General features: G+C 34.8%; 1 protein-coding gene across 9 annotated transcripts in view; it reads left to right on the forward strand.

Moving 5' to 3' along the window:
- The window catches only part of pyd (polychaetoid), a 174,418-nt gene that overhangs the window by 117,033 nt on the left and 33,801 nt on the right, over positions 1-23,584 (forward strand). For 7 of the 9 annotated variants that reach the window (XM_067786921.1, XM_067786983.1, XM_067786994.1 and 4 more), the window contains 4 exons: positions 6,114-6,283; positions 9,268-10,833; positions 13,043-13,631; positions 20,935-21,168. In XM_067786921.1, the coding sequence (XP_067643022.1) occupies positions 6,114-6,283; positions 9,268-10,833; positions 13,043-13,631; positions 20,935-21,168 (2,559 nt within the window). Of the gene's footprint in view, positions 1-1,204; positions 1,427-3,531; positions 3,749-6,113; positions 6,284-9,267; positions 10,834-13,042; positions 13,632-20,934; positions 21,169-23,584 lie in introns of those variants that run through there. The other 2 variants (XM_067786975.1, XM_067786932.1) reach the window with 2 other exon arrangements.

Consider the following 23,584-nt stretch of genomic DNA (forward strand, 5'->3'; position numbering starts at 1 on the left):
TATCCAACATCATTTTCTAATTATCATTCAACTTTTGCGAAATTCTTAGTTCTAAAGTTGATATCCATGTTCATTCTATAATTTTTTTTTACTTTTAAGGAATTTTTACTTTAAAGTTGTAGTTGAACCATTGAGAAATTTATGGTTAAGTTGATAATCGAAATTATTCTTTAATTATTCTCTAACCTTTGCGGAAGTTTTGGTTTTCAAGTTGCTATCCAATGTCATTATCTTATAATACTCCAATTTTCAATATAGAAATCTCATATTTGAGTGGAATTATAGAATCAGATTTGAGTACAAGTTAAGAAAAATATTTTCTCAACTTGAAAAACAACACTTTTTGCCCAGCGATGATTCTCAAGTTGAACGAACATTGCGAAACAATGTAAGAATTAACATTGAGAAACAATGCTTGAGATTTGAGACTTTTTCTAATTCTCAAGCTTAGATCGAATGACTTGCATCCCAGTACCCGAAAACATAACCAGTGAAGAATTTGTTGATCAAAAAAAAAAATGTTGGTAATTCACAAGTTCTTCTTTCAGCCTCACAAAGTTGCTTATATCTCTAAAGAGAAACACATACTTACAAGTTATGCTTCATCAGAAACAACAGATGTATGTATGAAGAGCGAGCTGCAGGAAGCAACTGCTGAGCACGTTCTGTGTCCGTGCACTCGCCAAGTCGAGGCTCCAGCTGCTAGCGGCGTCAAAGTTGCCAGATCTCGAGGCTGCTATTAAGCTATGTAGGTTTTAGAAAACATTTGCCAAAAGGACGGAGTTATTTTACAACGTAAGCCCTGGTACCTAATTGACGGTTTTCCGCAACACTATAGACACATTCAGTCTATATGATGTCTTTATTGACCAACCAGTTCAAGCTAACCTAACCTTAAAATTTCTTTTTTTCGTCGTATGTGCTATGTTTTAAACAAATTTTAAAAAACTTAAAAACTTCAGACTAGTTGTATAAATAAAAAGCTTAGCTTGAATGGAAAATATTAATAAATTTTGTTTGTCAGACAGTCTAATGCACATACGCATATGTAGATCTGTATAGTATATATGTATGTCCGTACAATATACTTAAGTTGGCTTTCCATTAAATTTTAGAGACAGCAAAGCCGGCCGTTTTGTGGGCTCAATCCAAACAGAAACTCCGTAAGTTGGCTAGTTTCATATCGCGTTTCAAAGTGTGAACATTTAATTCATTCACATACCCATTTGTATTTTTTGTTTGCCTGCGATTTGGAGCTTCGTAGAATTGCATGTAAAAAAACGCGCTTTTATCGGGTGTTACCTTAACGATAAGAAGAATACAAATTGCATAATTTTGCAATGTCAACGAAAAATTAGTTTGTGAAATTCATTTAATTTGGAACAGTGATGTGCAGATGTAGTTTCAAATTTTTTCACAAGAAGAAGTAAAATAATATTCAAAATATTTAAGAAACTAAAAAGTTTCCAATATTTAAGGCAGAATCATTATAAAGTGCAATGGAAAAGTGAAGATAAATTTGCATTCATGAAATTTTGTTTCTAATAATATATAAGCAATAACTCGTATTCAAAACTCCGTTGGGCTCTGGTGAAATTCAAGCTTTATATGGTTGTGACGTCACAGTAAACTATCTGAAAGTTTAGCGGTCATCTAGAAGCTACTTCGTCATTTAAGGGTGCTTTTTGAGAACATTTACGCCAATACTGAGCTGAGCTGAAAGTCTTGCTATGAACTGAAATCACAACAATAAGAAACTTTGCAGATCTTAGGGTTAGGGGTATAAGAAGTTATAGAACAAAAATATTTAACGTGCTTCGAGTTAATTTTATTTCATAATTTTCAGTTAAATTTTAATCAGGGAAACTAGAGCTACTTAACTTAATTTTAGAAAGTATAGAACTTATGAATAAACAGCTTGTTGTTGGTTTTGTAGCTTCTCTAAGGTTATTGTTGTTGTTGTAGCGATAAGGACACTCCCCGAAAGCCTTGGGGAGTGTTATCGATGTTGATGGTCCTTTGCCGGATGCAGATCCGGTATGTTCCGCTAACAAGCACTATTAAGGTACTATCCTGACTATCTCGAGAACGATTTGGTATGACCATGTTGAAAATTCAAGGTCATCGCACCACTCACGCTCTCCTTCTGTAAGGAATTTAGAATCGTCTTTTTTCTAACAGTTGCACAAGAAACTCTACCTGGACCAGCGGCGATTGTTGTATCTACTGAAATGCCTTTCAACAAATGCAAGGAAGCAAATATCGGTCCTATTGATTCTCTCAAACCCTAGATGTTGCAGAGCCATCTGCATAAAAATTTCTTTGCACCTGGTTGCACTTCATTTACCTTTGTTCAGGTCAGTAGGAGATCTTACATAACAAATCAGTCTCTAGTCGTTTCTCTTAAAAATTTTGACGCGCTTCATTCATCTTTACATACCGTGTGTGATTCTTCGTGGGTTATAGTCGCCACCGCAGAATGCCCATTCTAAGAGAAGGTCAACGGAGAAAACTGCTATTTTATTCGGTGAAAAGCAAATAAGAAGGTAGCTAGAGCTCAACGATTTTTTTCTGGATGCCTTTCTTGACATGGAAGAGTTGTCTAACAATTTCTTGCCTGGGTCAATGGAAATGTTTTTTTAAGGAACCGAGGCGTCTTTGACTGAGCGCTTTTACAAGCTTCTATTTTGGTGACTAGGTAGGATGAGTTATGTGGACAGGCTATCAACCCTGGAATAATGGTCCTTTTTTTAAGGGTATACAAAATCCCCCCTCTAGTAACTCCCACAGCTGCTACGTTTTAGAAACCAGCAGCATTACGGTACTACCCTGACCATCTCGGCAACGATTTGATGTGACCACGTTGAGCTTTCCAGGTCATGTGAAAAACTCTTTAAGTGAGGAATTTGCGTTACTAAAGTCTCACCTTTTAAAAAAACAACATTCGTCATGGATAGGTGAGGATGGGAATTAGCTTGCAGAAGCTATAAACTTCTAAGGCAACCCCTTGAAAGAGTTGCGCTACACAACCCCTTTGAATTCCAACAAACAGTGGCTCACGGATGGGTCAAAGTGGGCAGAAAACAAGTTTAAGATGCCCTATTGCACAAGTTTCCGCGGTTGCGGATGTGTTAGATGTGATGATAGCCAGTGCAACTACGGTAAGAGAATTTATAATCTACTTGGAGGGTCAAGAGTTCATTAAAGCTTTGAGCGCACGTGTGGTGTTGGGCAAAAACAGTATCTCTGGCAATTGTCAAGTGGACCATTTGGTCCACGTGTAGGGCTGTAGGGAATTCGGCCACCTGTGGCTTGCTCTTGTCTAGATGGTCCTCGAACCAGCTAAGCAAACACTTGCCGGACTTTAACTTTTACAGGAGGTAGATCTTTAAATATTAAAATTTTTTTTGCTGCAGCTTCACGGGAGATGGTGAAGTGGAGTCTGCGAGCCACTGACCTTTACCATACCGAACGGCCTAGGTACTTGAGGATGGTCTTTATAAATAAAAATATTAATTTTTTGCCCCTCAGACGGTAATAACGTGGTCGAAAATATGACAGATTAATTTTGATCTTGATTGGATACGGGCAAAGGGTTGGTAAAAATTTTAAATTGGGAAAGGCTTTACTCTGAACCATTAACTCTAAGAGCTGATATGTCAAGACCTAGAAATACGAATTTATTGTAATAAAACCATCGGATTGCGTGAAAATGAAATTCTCAAATCATGTGTTAAATAATGTTGCGGTAAGCAAAAAAGTAATATTGTGTTAAGTATAAATAATTCTAAAATAAATATATATTTATATTAGGGTGGAATCGATAATTCTACAACAAGCTGTGGATTTCCAATAAAAATACTCAAATTTCTCAATAAACTTTTTCGATAACTTAAACAAAGAAATTTCCATAAATTCTGAATTTGAAACGAAAAAATTCGAGATTCCTTTTACAAAATATTCAAACTTTTTATACCCAGCTGTACTTGTACACAGGGTATTATAACTTTGATTGGATAACGTTTGGTTGTACAGGTATAAAGGAATCGAGATAGATATTGTAACGAATTTAAGGAAATTCCTCTTATTCCAAACCCTCTGCTAACATTCGAATCGTTGAACTGTCGAATAAATAACTCCAATATTCCGCATTGGAAACTGATCTTGATTTAGACTAATTTGAGAGTAGTACTTCACAATTATACTTCACAACTAACAGCGTGTTTAAATCAAACTGATTACTGATTACTCAGCTTGTGCTGCTTTTATACTCTCCGTTTCTTCATTCGCATAGTTCTACTAAAGTCTGGACGTTTCGCCTTCTAGAACTGCGGTATCTCCTGCTTGGTAATTGAGCTACATACATATATGCGTGTGTATGTGTGAGTAACACTTCTTCTGATGACTACATTTGTGTATGAGTTATCTCTTCATTGCCTTATATGTATGTGTGTAAATGATGATTGATTTGATGTACACAAGAGTGGCAGCTTGCTTTATTGTTGTTGTGCCTTTATTTACTTAGTATCAGCTTAATGATGCTAATATTCGTCACAATATATAGACTTCCATAAATCAAATTCATCAGTATCGAAAAAAAAATTTGATTAAGTCATGTCCGTCTGTCCGTCTGTCCGTCCGTCCGTCCGTCCGTCCACTGATATGATAACGTGAGCAAATATTGAAATTCGGTATACGGGCATAACTGCTCGCAGAATAGATTGGTATTGAAAATGAGCGAAATTGGACGATAACCATGCCCACTCTTTCGATATCGAAAATTTGGGAAAACGGAAAAAATTTGAAAATTCAAAAACGAATACCGCTAAGCAAATGAAATGTGGTAGGTGGATTCGTTTTATGACGCAAAATATAAATTCTAAAAAAAATTGGAATATGGGCGTGGCACCACCCACATTTAGAAGAAGAAAATTTTGAAGTTTAACAAGCGGTAAATCAAAAGCCGTTAAAGATATAACATTGAAATTTGGCAGAGACACCCTCCTTGCCAAATTGTATAGACTGAACGCAGATAATCTAAACCGTTTAAAGACCACGCCCACTTTTCCTTAACAAAGTTTACAATAACTCTATGGTATTTAACTACATTTGACTAATATTCTACCTCGGTAGTGGTATGGTTGGGCTAAGAACAAAACTTAAACTAATTTTGAAAATAGGCGTGACCCGGCCCTTTTTTATTACTCTTTCCAAAATACTTTTAAGGTCATAGTTATTCGAACAAAAATCTCCCAATTGGAACGAAATTTGCCATAAAAAAAAAATTTTTTTTTTTTTCGTAGCTACAACTGTTATACTTCGTTTTTACCCGCTCAAATTCATTAGTGGTAGCCTTATAACACTACTAACCACACAAAGCAAACAACAACAGCGTTTCAAGTGCACAGCTGTGTATATAATGATCGGTTTCACCTGAAGTTAGACTTTCTTACGTGTTATTTCGAGTTTTCGATTTTTTTTGTAAACATTTTCGAGAGAGCGGTGACAATAGCGAAAATAAAAGAAGAATAATTTGGTTGATGAATTTGATCGAAATTGCCACTTCTATTTTTTGTTCGCTGCTGTAAATGAAGCAGTATTTGAAATTTTTCCTCCTGTACGGCGAGTCCACACCCATTTACATTTTTCTTTTAATCTTTGTACAAAGCTCAATCATTAAGGAAAGAGCCCGTGACCGCCAGACTTTTGTCGTTTTATAAAAGCTACAAATTTCTGGGAGCGCATACTTCCAAGTGAATACTCATTCAACGGGCTTTTAATTTTAAGTATGCATAAGCGAGGTTTTGTATTTTTTCTTTGATTGTTTTTGACCACCTTAATGTAAGTTATAAAATTAATTTGGCTGTTTGGCGGAAGAACGTTGCACTTCCGCACTAACTTCAAATATGCCGGCTTACGTTGGTGCATACAGCTCGTATCAATAAGTTAGAAGGCACTCGAGCTTGGCACCCTTAAGTATGTATGTATGTACATATATGAATGCAATTAAAATATACAAATATTTTTATATCTGTACATAGTTTTATTAAGTATGTGCCAATGTGTTGTGTTGAAAATTAGTTAATAACAGTATATGCATATTTTAATTACAGGGTGATCGCACGACATGGGAATATCATACGGTTTCAGTAACACGTGTGCCGGGTTATGGTTTTGGTATTGCCGTTTCAGGTGGTCGTGATAATCCACATTTTGCCAATGGTGATCCATCGATTGCTGTAAGCGATGTTTTAAAAGGCGGTCCAGCGGAAGAGCGTTTACAGTAAGTAATATGACATATTAGCCGTGTTTTTTATATGTATATACATCTACATTTGCGGCTAAAAAAGCGGTTATCATCACTTAGATAATGTTTAGGAGACCCATCAAGTGGTAGTGGTTAAATAACTAGCTACAGAACGGGTTGTACCGAACAGCGGAGACACACACCTTTGTTGGCCATAGTGTATAACCTATAGCTCAATCGATTGCGGTGAATAGTCGCCACACACCATTTGTAGAGGTACAACATAGACACAAATTTCAGTTGAATCAGAGTATAATGCGTATTGAAATTTAGGAGTACTAATTTTCTGCTAATTTTGGCGGCCAATTTTAGCGTGCTCCGCCTACCACACCGTATGCCCTGGGTTCACACCCCGGTCAAAGCAACATCAAAATTTTAGAAATGAGGTTTTTCAATTAGAAGAAAATTTTTCTAAGCGGGGTCGCCCCTCGACAGTGTCTGGCAAGCACTCCGAGTGTATTTCTTCCATGAAAAGCTCTCAGTGAAAACTCATCTGCCTTGTAGATGCCGTTTGGAGTCGGCATAAAACATGTAGGTCTCGTCCAGCCAGTTTGTAGGGAAAATCAAGAGGAGTACGACGCAAATTGGAAGGGAAGCTCGGCCTTAGATCTCTTCGGAGGTTATCGCGCCTTACATTTATTTTTTTTTTAATTTTCTGCGCAGCAATTTCAGAAGTGTAGATAAAGTTATGCACTTAATTTTGAACTTTCATATGTATATTAGTATGAGAGGGAGAAAGAGTGAAAGAGAGGGGAAGAGCGAGGGAGGGAGGTATAGTGGGAGAGGAAAAGGAAGTGGAGAAGAAAGTGAGACAAGGCCCCCACATTCTAGTTCCTATCATTTTATACACCTTAAGTCAGTATATTGCAAAGTCAGCTCTCCGTGCGTTGACTGGCAGCCGACGCTTACGCTAGCATCCAAATATCTGTTATTTCGTGCCGCCGTACTTTTATTCCGAATAATACCCATGCGTTTTGCAGGCTTATGAGGTTGGCGTCGGCAAGATCTGATCGTGTGAGACAGCTAGGCCTAGTATACACTTAAATCTGGCACCTCAATATGTACATCAGACAGGTGGTCGATAAGGGTTTTTTTGATATGCCATTTCTAAAATTAATAAGTTATCATCTTGGGAAATTCTTTATTTTCTTCTAATGTTCTTTTGTGATTATTGTAGCGATAACGACGCTCCCGAAGGTCTTGGGGAGTGTTACCGATGTTGACGGTCCTTTGCCGGATACAGATCCGGTACGTTCCTGTAGCAAGCACCATTAAGGCACCAGCCGGACCATCCTGGAAACGATTTAGTATGACCACATGAAATCTTCAAGGCCATACCGCCCTCCCACCCCCTAGGTCCATGAGGAACTTGGGGTCGCCAGAGCCTCGGCTGTTAAAGTAACAGGATTCGCCACGGTAGATGAGGTAGACAATTGGGTTGGAGAAGCTATATTTTGCGCTGGCAACACCTTGAAAGGGCTGCGCTGCACAACCCCTTTAAATCAATTTGGTACTTTAGTCGCCTCAGGCATACCTGCCGTGAGTATATTCTAAGCCCCCTAACTCGCTGGGGTCTTTCACATAGTATTGCCTGCTTCTCCTTTAACCAAAGTTTGAAAAGACGACTATGTGAAAACGACCGCAGATTTCGAGAGGGTATTAGGAGGAATTATAGTGCTTCTCTATCAAGTTACAATTAAAAATAAATTGGGGTAGTATTTAAATGAATAAAAAAGGTTGCTTACCAAGACTCTCTCAACATAATAAAGGAAGTCTTTTGCTGTGGAAACATTCGTTGCTCGTAATGTAGGGAAGGTCAGAATGTAAGCGCTAGTGTAGTCACTACACTGTGGCGTATTGTGAGAACTATGTACGTTGCAGAGTTGATATGGGCGAAATCAGACATAAAATCAATGCAAGGCACGTGAAGTACAGAAAACGAAAGGAAGAGCTGGAAAAAAACTAAGGGAATAGAATAAATGAGAGAAAGGAAAATGAAAGATTAGAAGTCAAAATCGGACGGCGTGTTTTCAATTTGTTATCGAAGTTTTAACGGCTTGTTATTGTTTTGTTATCCACTTCCAAGCGACGCGTTATCGGTTTGTTATAGTAGAGCTATCGGCAAGGTATAAAAGAGTTATCGACTTGCTTTAGAACTATTTTAAATTTGCTACTGAGTCGATAAGTTATCGATTTTTTACCGAAAAATTAATTTTTCGAAAAGCTACCAACATTATTACTAATTTGTTAACCGGAAATTTTGGATTTTTTCCGAAAAGTTATCGATTTGTTGTCGACATGTTTTAGAAAGGTTATCGATTCATAATCGGTATGTAATGGAAAATTTTCTATGAAAAATTTATCGATGTCTTATCAAAAAACTATCGATTTCTTATCAAAAAGGTTATCGGTTTGGTATTTTGAAAACTTATCTGTTGCTTATCGACTCATCGGTTTATTATAAAACAGATACCGAAAAAAATTTAATATAAAATCGACGGCACTTGTGGAACCCTTCGATAACATGCCGATATGAAATCACTAAGAATCCGATTATTCGTACATAAACAATAACTTGTCTGTACCGGTTGTTACCGATAAGAAGCCAACGATCATTCTCCCAAAAAACCTGAAGTTATTTCTTTCTGGTAAAGTTACCTCTGTTGTCGTTGAACCTCAAACTCCAGGCGATTTCTAGTTTTCTAGACGTACAACTGTAAGTTTAAACATCGAACTTTGGGAATACTTGGTAGTCACACCTATATTTTTATTTGCTACGGGGATCAACCTAGCCTTGTAAACATATGGAGATTCGTCTAGATCGGGGACTATTTCGAGCTGATCGCCAAATTAAAATGTGAAAGGTGATCTGTACATTTTTGACATCACAACGGACATTATAACTGATATCTATTATCTTTATTTTTTAAATCTTCTTATTTCTCTATTTCCCCTTACAGAGTGAACGATCGTATAATATCGGTGAATGGAGTCTCCTTAGAAAATGTTGAATACGCTACAGCGGTACAAGTTTTAAGAGATAGTGGTAACACAGTAACACTCGTTGTAAAACGACGCGTCCCCATATCCGCAGCAGTGCAAACGCATCACTCCCACAGCATGAGTTCGGTTGGATTAAGCGCACCAAATACGAGTGGTGCTAGCGGCATACCAATGCAATCGCCAAACGCAATGCCGGGTGGTACAATGAGTCAATCAAATTCATTGAATACGTCATTTGTGCAAAACAATACCACAGCACAACCGATCAAAGTTACACTCACTAAAGGAAGTAAGAAGGATGATTATGGCATTGTGCTCGGCTGTAGATTATTTATTAAAGAGATTTCAACAAAAGCGCGTGATCAGTTAAACGCTAACGGTTATTCACTGCAAGAAGGTGATGTAATCACGCGAATACATAATACAAATTGTGGTGATACGATGAGTTTGAAAGAGGCCAAAAAAATTATCGATGGCTGTAAGGAGCGACTGAATTTAGTTGTGCTACGCGATATCACTAATCAAGCTGTAACAACGGCAATGACTAATCAATTAAATAATTCTGCAACGCAATCGAATTTATATATAAGTCATCAAGCGCAACTATCAAATTGTAGTAATAATTTAGATGATCCCTATTTGAATGGTGGGGCCAATTACGCATCACAAAATTTATATGTACAACCACCGACACGTGGCACCGCAAATGGTTTGAATGATGAGAAGAGCAACTTAACGCCGCGGGGACGTTCGCGTGGTCCCATAATGGAAGGTGTTTCGCTGTCACAGCTTGATCGCCCAGTAACGCCGCAACAAAATGGTGGACGTGCGCGTACCGAAGAACCGCCAAGACCACCACCACCACGTGGCGGTAATGCCAGTGGCAGCACCGAAGACTTTTATGGCACACGACGTCAAATATACGAGTCTGAGCAATTAGCAGCACATAACAGACAATCGTCAGAGCCACGTTTTATCTCATTTCAAAAAGAAGGTAGCGTCGGTATACGCTTGACGGGCGGTAATGAGTCGGGCATATTTGTGACAGCCGTGCAACCGGGTTCGCCAGCTTCATTGCAAGGTCTCACGCCAGGTGATAAAATTCTCAAAGTCAACGATATGGATATGCATGGTGTGACACGTGAGGAAGCTGTACTCTTTTTATTGAGCTTGCAAGATCGCATTGATTTGATAGTGCAATACTGCAAAGAGGAATACGATGAAGTGGTGACGAATCAGCGTGGTGATTCTTTTCATATTAAAACTCATTTTCACTGCGATAATCCATCAAAGGGCGAGATGGCTTTTAAAGCTGGCGATGTATTTCGAGTTATTGATACGCTACATAATGGTGTTGTCGGTTCGTGGCAGGTGCTGAAGATAGGTCGTGGACATCAGGAGATGCAACGTGGTGTTATACCGAATAAGGCGCGCGCCGAGGAATTAGCAACGGCACAATTCAATGCAAACAAAAAGGAGATGAATTCGAATGAGTCGCGGGGGAACTTTTTCCGCAGAAGACGGTACGTATTGAACCATATTTTAAAAGCGGGGATTGAGCTAGTTTTGGAAAAATTGTATTACTGTTAAAGTAGTTTTGAATAAAAAACAATAGATCGCGGATAGCAGCGCATCTCGTAATGTTCAAATTCGCTTCGTTAGTAGTTAGATGCGTTTTGGAATAATTTCGGGCCACTCAGCATAGCCTCCAAACTAGGATTGGCCAAAATTGGAACTCCTTCGGATAATTTCTCACTTTGTCAAGTTTCGAGAATATTTCTGAAAGCTTTCCGGGACCCTTTCGCTCTTTCGCGACAGTTGTTAGTTCTTTTCGGGATCATTACAGCGAAATAACTTTAGTCACGTTTTGATAGTGGTTATGGGACTCTTTCCTCACGATTTTCTCCTTTTAAAATTATTTTCAATACCATAACGTTATTACTTCGGTATCAATTCGATACTATTACGCAATGATTTTTGAGGAAGCTTTACGGTTATTTTCAAGATCTTTATAAAGTTATTATAAAAACTGTCCATGGCTTATGAGGGATCTTTTGAGTGAGTTCATATATTTCGTGAGATTATTTCAAGTTTTGTATATTTTGTTATTGTTTCTGGGAGAATTCCGTGATTCTCCTATTAAATTTTCCGAACTGTAGAGTTTTGTGGCTGTAGTATTTCGGAATCATTTTGAAATATAACGGGATGGGTGTATTTCGGAATTAGTTTCGGACGGAACCTTTGAGTCGTTCTTCTTGTCACAAAACCTATTTCGGATGTACTGCGGGATATTTTTGTAGTGTTTCTAACACTGTTTTTGATACTACTGTGGGGCAATTTTTTGATTATTTCGATATAACTTAGAAATTGTTATGTGATAAATTTTCGAAATCCCTACGGCATTCGTTAGGGACTATTTCGGCATTAAAAATAAATTTTTGGAGATCAATATTAATAGATGATTGCAAGACACATTCCTCGTTTAATTTAAGGCCTCCTGTTACAAATCGGTATGATTTCAGGATTGCGCTGAATGGATGAATGGGACTGTTTGCGGGATTATTACAAAAACTATTTTGGATTTAATGCGGGATATTTTGATATTGTTTCTATATAATTTCGGGATCACTTCTAGACTATTTTTGGGTCAATGCAGGCTAAAATCGAACTCATTTCGAAACTAGGATAAACTGTTTTGTAATATTTCGCGATAATAACGTGCCTTGTAACATTTCGTTATTATTTTCTATAATATTGTGGGGCCATTCTTTTATTATTTTGGCATCACTTCGAAATTTTCAGATACCTTGTTGCATTATTTTAAGAACTATTTTAATTTAATTAATGAAAGACTTTGCTAAATCCTTCTATCCCTATAATAAAGAAATTTAATTCATGACCAGTTCGTGCTCATTCCAAAATATAATCGAACTCCGTCCAGATATCGTTGAAGGAGACTAGTGAATGAATAACTAAATCGGGAGCATATCTTGCAATTCTCCAGTTTGTGAAAGATTTCTGATCTTTTGATATGATTTAAGAATTGTTCTGGGCTTATACTTTTAGACTGTTTCGTGCTAATTCCGAAACCAGGACGATCTGATTTTCGAGTCCATTTATTTGAAGGCTATTTCGGGATAAACGGAGAATCATTGAAACCCATTCCTTAATCCAATTGGCGAACGACATTATACTCATGCTGTAGCTGGTCTAAGGCGTCCTATGATATTACGGAACCAATTCTCAACGAATAATTTAAATATTCCTTAGGTACTAAGTATTATAATTTTCGGACTATCAGGGGGAATTTCGGTACTATTTTTTATATCATTTTGAAAACATATCAGTCTTAATTTCGACACGATTTCGGCTTAGTATCGATAATTTTGGATGATATTTCGAGATTATTTTCGGAACCATCTCGGGGCTATTTCAAGTAGAGTTTTTGGACTATTTGAGGACTATTCTATTAATAATTAATAGATAATTTCAAAATGAATCCCGAAGGCCTTTAAAACATGCCCACATAATCTAGGAAGAATCTGATTACGCCATGAAATCATATTTAATTGGCCCCTAAGCATATCTGAACTAGTTTTGAAGTGAAATGTTTTATGATATATATACATATGTTTCTTATTCAAAATCCCTGCAATGCTGCCTCGAAACTAGGCCTTAATCTATAATCTTATATGTATAATTCACCCTAACCTTTTTTTCTCATTTTCACAGTTCTACTCAGCGCCGTTCCAAAAGTTTGAACAGAGAAAATTGGGACGATGTAGTATTCGCCGATAGCATATCCAAATTCCCTGCTTATGAACGCGTTGTGCTACGCCATCCGGGTTTTGTACGCCCCTTAGTACTTTTCGGACCCGTATCCGATTTAGCACGCGAAAAACTTGCTAAAGATTTTCCCGATAAATTCTCTGTGCCACTTCAAGATGACGATAAAACGAATTCGAAATGTCGTATAGTACGTCTATCAAATATACGTGATATAATGGATCGCGGTAAACATGCACTTTTGGATATAACACCAAATGCTGTGGATCGTTTAAATTATGCTCAATTCTATCCGATTGTTATATTCTTGAAGACTGATAATAAGCATGTCATTAAACTATTGCGTCATGGTTTACCCAAATCTGCACATAAGAGTTCGAAAAAATTACTAGAACAATGTCAAAAGCTTGAACGTATCTGGTCTCATATATTTAGTACTCAAATAATTTTAAATGACGAAGAATCGTGGTATCGAAAGTTGCGTGATGCTATCGATTTACAACAAAGCGGTGCCGTGTGGATGTCCGAATCGAAGGTAAGAAAATTTCTATGAATTTGATTTATAGACATTTTTACATGACAAAATACTTTTAGTTTAGTATACGATTTCGATTACAATTGAATTTAGTACACATTTTAAAATTAATATTTAATTTTTTCATTTTCAAATTATTCTCGAAAATTCGAAATAATTCAAAAATATTTAGTGCACTTTAGTGTAAATTACGAATGCAATTGAAATATTTAAGCATTATACGTGAAGTCGTTGTAAAAAATACTAATTACTAGAATCTTAATGTTGTCTATTTAACCCTTATAATAGTCACCAAATAACATTTTTCGCTTTAATTTTTTAGTTTGTTACACATACATACATATATCAGTGTATAGAGCTTGCGATCTATTGATTTTATTTTATAATAAAAATTCTATATAATAATGTAATAATGTCATAATTTTAAATTTGATATAAATCTTTTATTTGATCTATGTAGATGGTTTAATTTTGCTCAAAAAACTACTGAAAACTTTTTTAAATTAATCTAAGTGACATTTTTAAGTAAAGTTATTCATCGTGATATCTATATATCTCACTCAAATCTGCGTTTCAAACAGCAATCTAAAACTTTTTTTAAAGTCTAAGTCAATATTTCAAACTATAGGTGGCGTGCCTAGTATGGAAACTAAAGCTGCGTGAGTTGGTGCGTCAAATCTTTGAACTGTTGCGCACTGCAAGAGATGTCTGCGCAATCGCTAGACAGATTTAGAAAAGCAAACAAAATAAAGAAAATAATAAGAACAAAAGCTTTATATAAAAAAAAAAGAATAACAATCAAGGAAAATAAACAAACGTTAAATTACAATACATAAGTGAAACAAATAAAACGAGCCATGTAATCGAAAAGAAAATAACTAACTAATCGAACGATTTAACAAAACAAATAAAGCACAATAAATAAAGAAAAACAAACTTTATAAATGAAACAAACAAACAAACTTAACTAAATCAAAGATGCTACCAAGACTAAACCAAAGAAAACTAAAACAGTAATCGAAACAAAGAACGAATACATGCAAATAAACTAAACAACTAAAATTAAAAAATACAACAGAATATATAAAATGATCGAAATAAACAAACATACGAACATTAAAAAAACGATACAAATACAAAAACACGATAAATAAAACAAGAATACCTAACATAACAACAAAACAAATAATAAAAAATAAAACAAACACAAGAGGCATAATGACAAAGCAAACAATCGGTACGAACGAAGACAATAAAACAAAACAATACAATCGAAACTAACGAAATAAACAACAAACACTTAAACAGAATAAATTATAAAAATGACATCGAAAATCCAAAATAAATGAAACAAACAAAATTATAAAAGGCAAATAATGAAAATCAATAATATAAATAACAGGAAAAAATGGCAAAAATAATGAAATAAATATAATAAACAAAACAAATAAAATAAAGAATTGAGTAAAACAAGGAAGGAGCGAAATAAAAAAATAAGAAACCAAACACATAAAATATTGGAAGTCAATAAACCTAAAAAAAACAAAAAAAAAGCATACAAAATTACTAAGCGCAACGAAAACAAACTAAATAAGAAGCAAAAAGAATAGAACAAATGAAGAAACAAAATCAAAAGGAGCAAAGAAAATAAAATGAAATAAAACAAATAAAGTAAAGAACTGAGTAAAATAAAGAAGTAAATAGGGAAATAAAGGAAAAAAAATAAACAAAACAAATAATACTACTTAGGCAAAGGAAAGAAACAAAATATAAATAGAATAAAACAAAGAAGATTGAAGAAAGCAGAAAAATGTTATTATAAATTAGGGAAGCAAGTAAAACTAGCAAACCAACAAAATGAATAAAAGAAAAAAAACACGATTTACGAAACGATTGAAGAAAGCAGAAAAACGTTACTAAAGAAAAAAATAAAAGAAAAAACACGATTTACGAAACGAACAAAACAAAAAAATTTATCAAACTGAATAAACAAGACAAAGTAAACACCCAAAATAAGCATAATGAAAAAACAGACACAACACACTGAAGAAATGAAGCAGCACGACAGCAACAAATAAAAGCCGGCGATAAAAAGTGTATTTATTTTAAGAATGAATAAAAGCGGAACTTATATAATATTTGTAAAAGTGCTGTAAAAAAATAAAACGGCAGTAAAATCTGGACTTATAATTTTTTCCCATACAATATGGACTTATCGATTTGTACAATAAAACATGAAGTTTTCGCTTTTTTCCAACAGAAGGGGACATACCGGTTAATTCAAATCGTCCCAATTTCAGGATCACCTCGGAATTATTTTAGTTATCATTTCGGAACATCTTCCGCATAATTTCAGGACTATTTCAAAGCCAAATTGGGACAGTTACAGGATCACTTCAGAATAATTTCGGGACCAATTGGGAACAATTTCAGGATAATTTTGAGATTATTTTATGATGTCCCAAAGTTGTCCCGAAAGAGTTTCGAAATGGTTTTGATGTTTTACTGAAATGATGCCTAAAATAGTCCTGGAGTGATCCTGCAACTGTTCCCAGTCCCGTGTGTTTGCTTCTTATGGAAAAAATGACAAGTCCATGTTTTAAAAAAATCATAAGTCCCGCTTTTACTGCCGTTTTTTTATTTATTTAATTTTTACGGATATGTATAGAAGCTTCGATTTTATCCACTCTTGATATAAATAAACATTTTATCGCCAGAAACAAAACAACAATAATAAACATACGCAATGAAAATATAAACAAAATATACCTTACGAACCAAACAAAGTACTAAACAAAGCAAATATAATAAAGACGAAAAAAATAAAAACAACACTAATAAAGCAGAAACAGTTAACGAAACAATAAAAACTGACAAAATAAATACAAGAAAAGCTAAAACTACACGTTTTTCTTGTTAAAACTGAGAGGGATCGCTTATCAAAAGTTTTCAGAGGAAGAGCGCTTTCAAACAGGGAACTAAGGCAGGACCACGTGCTATTCAGTACTCCAAATTTAAAGAAAAGCTTCAATAAAAATGTGAAATGTTTGAGATTTCCTCTACCCAGTCCACAAAACTAATATGTATGTGTATCAAACCTAAAATATAAAAATATTATTAAAAGCGATTAAATGCTTATTATAAGGGTTCAATTTAACAATAATCACAATAAATTTAATTTGTAGATTCTTATTTAATCTAGGCAATGTATTAAATGGTTGAGGTAATTATGTATTAATTTTCTAACTCTCTAAATACTCTCTCACAAACTCTTACAAACCCAATAGTTTCCCGATTCCCCAAATGAAATGATATTCCCACCCCATATTGCACCGCCATGCAATTTCCCATGCTGTCAACCTACATCATCATCAGTACCACGTTGTTCCAAAGCCAGACGAAGTTCCTTTACGTTATTAACAACAACAACAACAACCGCCAACCAACACGAACGTTCCTTAACACCACCACGTCCACCACCTATAAATCATGAATTAAATTATAATTCCATACCCAATACGCCAGCTGCTGGTAAGCTAAAACAACAACAACAATTCTGCTATTATAAATTAGTGCCTTTTATGAAACCCGCCTCCTCTATGCCTGGTGGATTAGCCACACAATACACGAATAACTCCGTTATGCAACACGAAAATAGCGGTACAGATGCAATAATTGAAAATAAAATTAATTCAACGCAATATCATAGCTCGCAACCGAATTTGTTAAGCAGCGCAGATGGTACAGAAGGCGAACGCTCTAGCAGCAACAGGTACGATGGCATTGGTGGTGGTGGTGGCAGTATGGCGTCATCGATATCGAAAATGACCTCTGCCATTAATGCGTTCTCTGTGAATAGAAGTATGGATGGAAATCTTAATAATGAGAGTTTAAGCGGCTCTACGCGTAATATTGGACGTACACCACACAATGTTGAGCCACGCACCAACGCTTACTACTATAATGAATTAATACAAAAACAGCCATCAATATTTGATTCGAATCTTAATTTGCTTAATGATATTGCCAAAGATGAAAGTAATGCCAAAGATGTTAGTATGAATACACAAAAGAATATTGAATCTTCCAAAGCGTTGCGCTCCCCGGACGCGGTTGAACCACAAAGGCAACCGTTACGCATATACAAATCATGTTTGCGATCATTTAATATACAAAATCGTAATGATTTCGATGTTGGTTCAGATACTGCTATAGATCTAGCTTCAAGCATCAATGGTAATGGTGTGAACGCAAATAATGATTGTAATGGCAATTTTGAGTCGCTAAAAACAGCAAATGATTATCGACAACTATCTTTATTAAATAATCAATTAAACAATAATGGTAATACAAATAAGAATGCTAATGTGGAAGTAGACGATCAGGTCGGCCCAAAGCCGGCTGCTAGAAATTTTGCTTCAATTACCACCACCACTACCACCGGTAATCCCTCATCCCATTCCTTAGTTACAAATAGTGCAGCAACAGCTGGCCTTTATTATCATAACATTAACAAGAATAGCTATTAAAATTTAAATACTAAATAGCAATAGCTGTAGCAATAAACGTGTTGCATGATGTTCAATATTAATCGTGAAGTAGAATTTGTTACTAAACATTCACGCTAGAGTTGATCTCGATAAAGCACCGTTACGAAGATGATTTTAAGACAGTTCAAAGGGCCTAGTGATCTCAAAATTATCGCAAAATGATAATGAAAACAATCCCAAAATAATCCAAGGATGATCCTTTAATTTTTGCTATATGGTCCAGAAATTGTATCTAAAAAGCCCCAAAATTACGGGAAATAAGCCAAAAATGATCGGGAATCAGTCCAAAAATCAATTTGAAATCCATTTTGAGATTGCGCCAAAAAAAATCCTGAAATACGCTCAAATCCATACAGAATGGTTTCGAAACTATCCCAAAACACAAAATAAAAACAGTTCCAAAATTATCCGCAGATAGTCCAGAAACGGCCCCAGAATTAACCCGAAATAGCCGGACTATGTTTCCGAGAACAATCGGAAAATAGTCTGGAGATTATATCAACATGTTCGCAAAATGCTTCCAAAATAGTCCGAACATAATTCCAAAATCAGTTCCGAAAAAATAGTTGCGTAAAAATCTAGTAAAGGTCCCGAAAATGCAATGATTCACAAATAGTTTCAAATTGATCGCGCAAACATTTCCAAAATAATATGATGATAATCTCAAAATTATTAATAGATGATCCAGAAATGATCTCCAAAGAGCCCCAAAATTACGGGAAAATAATCCCAAAAATAAGCGGGAATAGTTTTTCTATCAACCTGAAATAAACTCTGCAATTATCTCCAAAAACAATGTCGAAATACGCATAAGCTGATACCAAACCGGTCTCAAAGTGATCTTGGAATAGTCCTAAAAACAATTCCGAAATGGCTCGCAGATAATCCAGAAATGGTCCCAAAATGAAAAAGTTTGGGTTTGTTTTTAAAAATAGGTGCACAATATGTCTCACAATGGTCCCGGAAAAACAATGAACATTAAAATTGTCATTAGGTTATTCAGAAATGATCTCCAAAGTCGATTTTTTCAGACAATTTTTTCTCCTGCATGCTAAAATTTCATCCATATTCGTGCACCCGTTCCCGTGTGATTGAGTCACACGGTCGATTAAAAAATAGGTTAAAAAGTAACTGCTCACTGTAGGCTTGAGAGCCAGTCTTTTCAAAAAACGTATAGCCAGTACATCCTTTTAGACCATTGCCTTGCTATAGGCAAGGAAGTGATCCATATCTGTCCATCGGTTCTACCGTAGTTGAGTCACGAAGACAATGAAAAAATGTCTAAAAGGTAATTGTTCCACAGGGCGTGAGATCCACTCTTTTTAAAGAAACATATACCATTATATTTCATATCCCTTCTATCGTGATTCAGCCAGAAAAGCCATTGAAAACATAGGTAAAAAGTAGCATCCCATTTATTAGATATGATATCGGGACTATATATCTCGGGGCTTATAAATCGGAATTGCCATATAACTACCTCCCACAAAATCACATTTAGTTGCGCTAATTATTTAAGAGTATTGGCAAAAGTTAGCTTACAAGCGCGAAAACGCTCATTAACCCTTGTAATACACATTTTTCGAATTCATGGCAAGCCAATAGTAATGAATATGTCCATGTAATGCGAGCGAACTCAACTAAATGCATATGTATATAAAAACACCAAAACATAAATATACAAACACATAAGTTTATTTGTCATTTCAAAAATCCATATTCAAAATCATTTAACGTATCAACTTAGAAATTTGTATTTAACGCTTTGCAGTTTTATATAAGTATTTGTTATAGTTATTAGTTGCATCTCCATCACAGATGGGCAGTTTTCATACAAAATATATTAAAAAACAAAATTTGAGTTAAATTCCATGCTCATTTTCACTCAAATTGATTTGAAGGCTTTCCAGAACTCGTTGCATTAAAACTGAATTTAATTAAGATTTAGATGCACTCTGCCCATCCATGATTAATTGAAAATATATCATAGGTGGGCAGTTTGCATTGCCAAATAAAATACATGAAAAACGATGTTTGAATAGAATTCTAAGATTATTTTTAATTTATTAATTTCAATGCTTTTTTATTATTATAAGCAAGTTTGGAATCGTTGTTGTAGAAGTGACTTCAACAAAGATTTATCTGCAAACTGCCAATCTATGTTACGCATTCATACATACATATATACTCATCTACATACATACATACATTCATATAAATCACACTTTGTTGCTAACTAAATATTTTTTTGTATTTTTTATTTCATTTTTTATCTATGTTATATATCAACAACAAATACAACAATCATCATGGTCATTCCCTTGCTTCATTCATCCCGTAAAACTCTAAAACCTTATCACATCTAAAAATTTATAAAATTTTATTAATTACTTACAACTAAATTTTTTTTTGTCCTTCGTCCACTCTGTGTTGAACGTTCATTGTTATTACTCGGCTATAATAACATTTCCTTAAAAATGTTTTTTGTTTCATTGTTTGTTTGCGTTTCTTAAATAAAAACAAAACTTTGTTTGCCATGTTTTATAATTTGTTTGTTGTTTTCGAACGTTAATTGCTACATTTGTAAACAAATAATTTTTATTTTATATTTATTAAATTAAATCGCGTTACACCTGCATAAATACCTTGCACATTTTTTTGTTTTAAATCTTAACCCTTTAATATCTACCTTCCATTACATTGAAATAAAAAAAACTTTAAACATTTTCCTACTATCCATTTATCAACCTCAGCCGATTGAATCCCTATCCGATGATTTCCTTTTCCCCATGACCACCTCCCGTTTATCGTATGCATCGAGTCCGGAATCTGATTTGGAATTAAGCCCGGGTCCATCTACATCATTGTCTCTTGGCAATTTACCGCAATTGGTCAAATCAAGCTCAGATCCATCGATTGCCACTAATCAGGATAACTTGGATAGGGATAGAGATACAGTTGGTGATGGATTACCACCTCCATATACGGTAAGAGGCAAAATACACATATCACGTATTCATCATTAATTAGGTATATTTGCTTTGGAATATATATTATGTATCTATATTTATAAACTTACATATATATCATAAATATCGCATTATTTTTTTTAATGTTATTATAGAAAGAGGGGCATGTTTGTGTGGCTTATTTATGTATATATTTTACATTTACATATTAATATTATTTTAAGTGCTCATAAATATTCGTGGTTTGACAGTTTAAGAGTTTTCAAATATCTTGAATATGTGGAATTTCCCGAACAATTTGCAAAAATAATCCAAAGCTTTCGTGGGACCATTTAAAAAAAAAATGATTTTGTAATTTTGTTATGATAACCTTCAGCCAATTTAATTGATTAAGGATATGATTTTAGGGTTTATTGTACGAGTAAAATATTCCGCTTTTGCCTGTGTATAGTCTTCCAAGATTGGCCTATTTCAGGCATTTATATGCGATTTGTGGCGGCCACCGTGGTGTGATGGTAGCGTGCTCCGCCTACCACACCGGATGGCCTTGGTTCAAACCCCGGGCAATGCAGCATCAAAAATTTTAGAAATAAGGTTTTTCAATTAGAAGAAAATTTTTCTAAGCGGGGTCGCCCCTCGGCAGTATTTGGCAACCGCTCCGGGTGTATTTCTGCCATGAAAAGCTCTCAGTGAAAACTCATCTGCCTTGCACAGATGCCGTTCGGAGTCGCCATAAAACCATGTAGGTCCCGTTCGGTCAATTTGTAGGGAAAATCAAGAGCACTACGCAAATTGGAAGAAAAGCTCGGCCTTAGATCTCTTCGGAGGTTTTCGCGCCTTACATTTATTTATTTTTTTATATGCGATTTGTTTAGATGTAAGGAGATCTTGTCTCATATTATAGGATCATTTAATTTCATCCGATTTATTCTGATTCCTGTTTATCTATTTTTATATGATGACCTCCCTCAGTTGCATTCGTTTTGTTTTGATGTGATTTGATGTGATCCGATTTCATAAGATATGATCTCATCTAACTTACTCACTTTTACTTGACCTGATCTGAAATGATTTGTTATCATATGATCTAACCTCATTTTGGTCAGATCTGATTTTTTTTTTTTTTTTTGAAATTTTGCGAGATAATCTCATAACACAATTTCATTTCACTTGATCTGACCTCACATAGTTCCATCTGTTTTGTTTTGCTATGATTTGATATGATTCGATTTCATACGATATGATCTGATCTGACTTAATCTTAGTCGATATGATATCTTAATAATTTAACTTATTTGTAATTATTTTGATTTGTTCTAAGCTTCTAGGTTTTGATATGATTTCGATTTAGATTGATCTTTTTTGTTTAAGTGCGATGTGATCTAATCTCATAACATAATCTCATTTCATTTCTCTGGTGAATGTGATTCCATTTCCTATGATGTCATCGGACTTAATAATATTTGGCGTGGTATTATCTGATGTCATATAGCTCCTTTGATTTCATCTGATGTGAAATGTTTTGTAATCAATCATATGATCTAACCTAAATAGTGATCCAATATAATAACGTAATCTCACTTAATTTCAACTGATTTGTATTTATGTATTGATCTGATCTGACGTGATATGATTTCAAACGATCCCTTCAAATCTGATTTACTCACTTTTATTCGATTTGATTTTAGATGATTTGTAATCATATTATTTAGCATCATTCAGCTCTATCTAATTTCTTTGGTTTTATATGATGATTTGTCAAGATTTGAGATGTTTTGTTATCACATGATCTAACCTCATTTAGCCACATCCCATTTCCTGGGTTTTGATATGATTTTGATTTGGTTTGTTCATAATATAATCTTATATTATTTCATCTGATTTGTATTTATGTATTGACTGGATCCGGTTGGACATGATCTGACCTCACGTAGTTTCTGCTGTTTTGTTTTGATCTGATGTCATACGATATGATCCCGCCTGACTTAGTCATATTTGATGTCATATCGTCTGACTAAATCACATTTAATAAATACTATCTGATCCCATTTATCTCATTTGATTTGATGATATAATTTAACCGAGGGTTTGATTTGGTTTGATCTGATGTGATCTCCATGTCATGTCAGTCTCATTTTATTTCATGTGATTTTAATTTCATTCTTCTTAATTAGTTTCTTCCACTTTGATTTGGTCTGATCTGATGAGGTTCATTTCAGACAATATGATCTCATCTGATTTAATTATATTTGTTTTCATTTGATCCCATTTACTTTAGTCTGATTTGTTTTAAGCTAATGTGGTGTGATTTCGTTTCTTACGATATGATGTCATCTAGTTTACTCAATTTAATTTAGTTTCTTTTGATATATTTTGATTTAATCAGACTAAACGAATTATGATTGTCAAATTTGATATGATGCGATAGAACCAG

The sequence above is a fragment of the Eurosta solidaginis genome, chromosome 1 (genome assembly GCF_040869045.1).
Source record: "Eurosta solidaginis isolate ZX-2024a chromosome 1, ASM4086904v1, whole genome shotgun sequence".
NCBI classification, from domain to species: domain Eukaryota; kingdom Metazoa; phylum Arthropoda; class Insecta; order Diptera; family Tephritidae; genus Eurosta; species Eurosta solidaginis.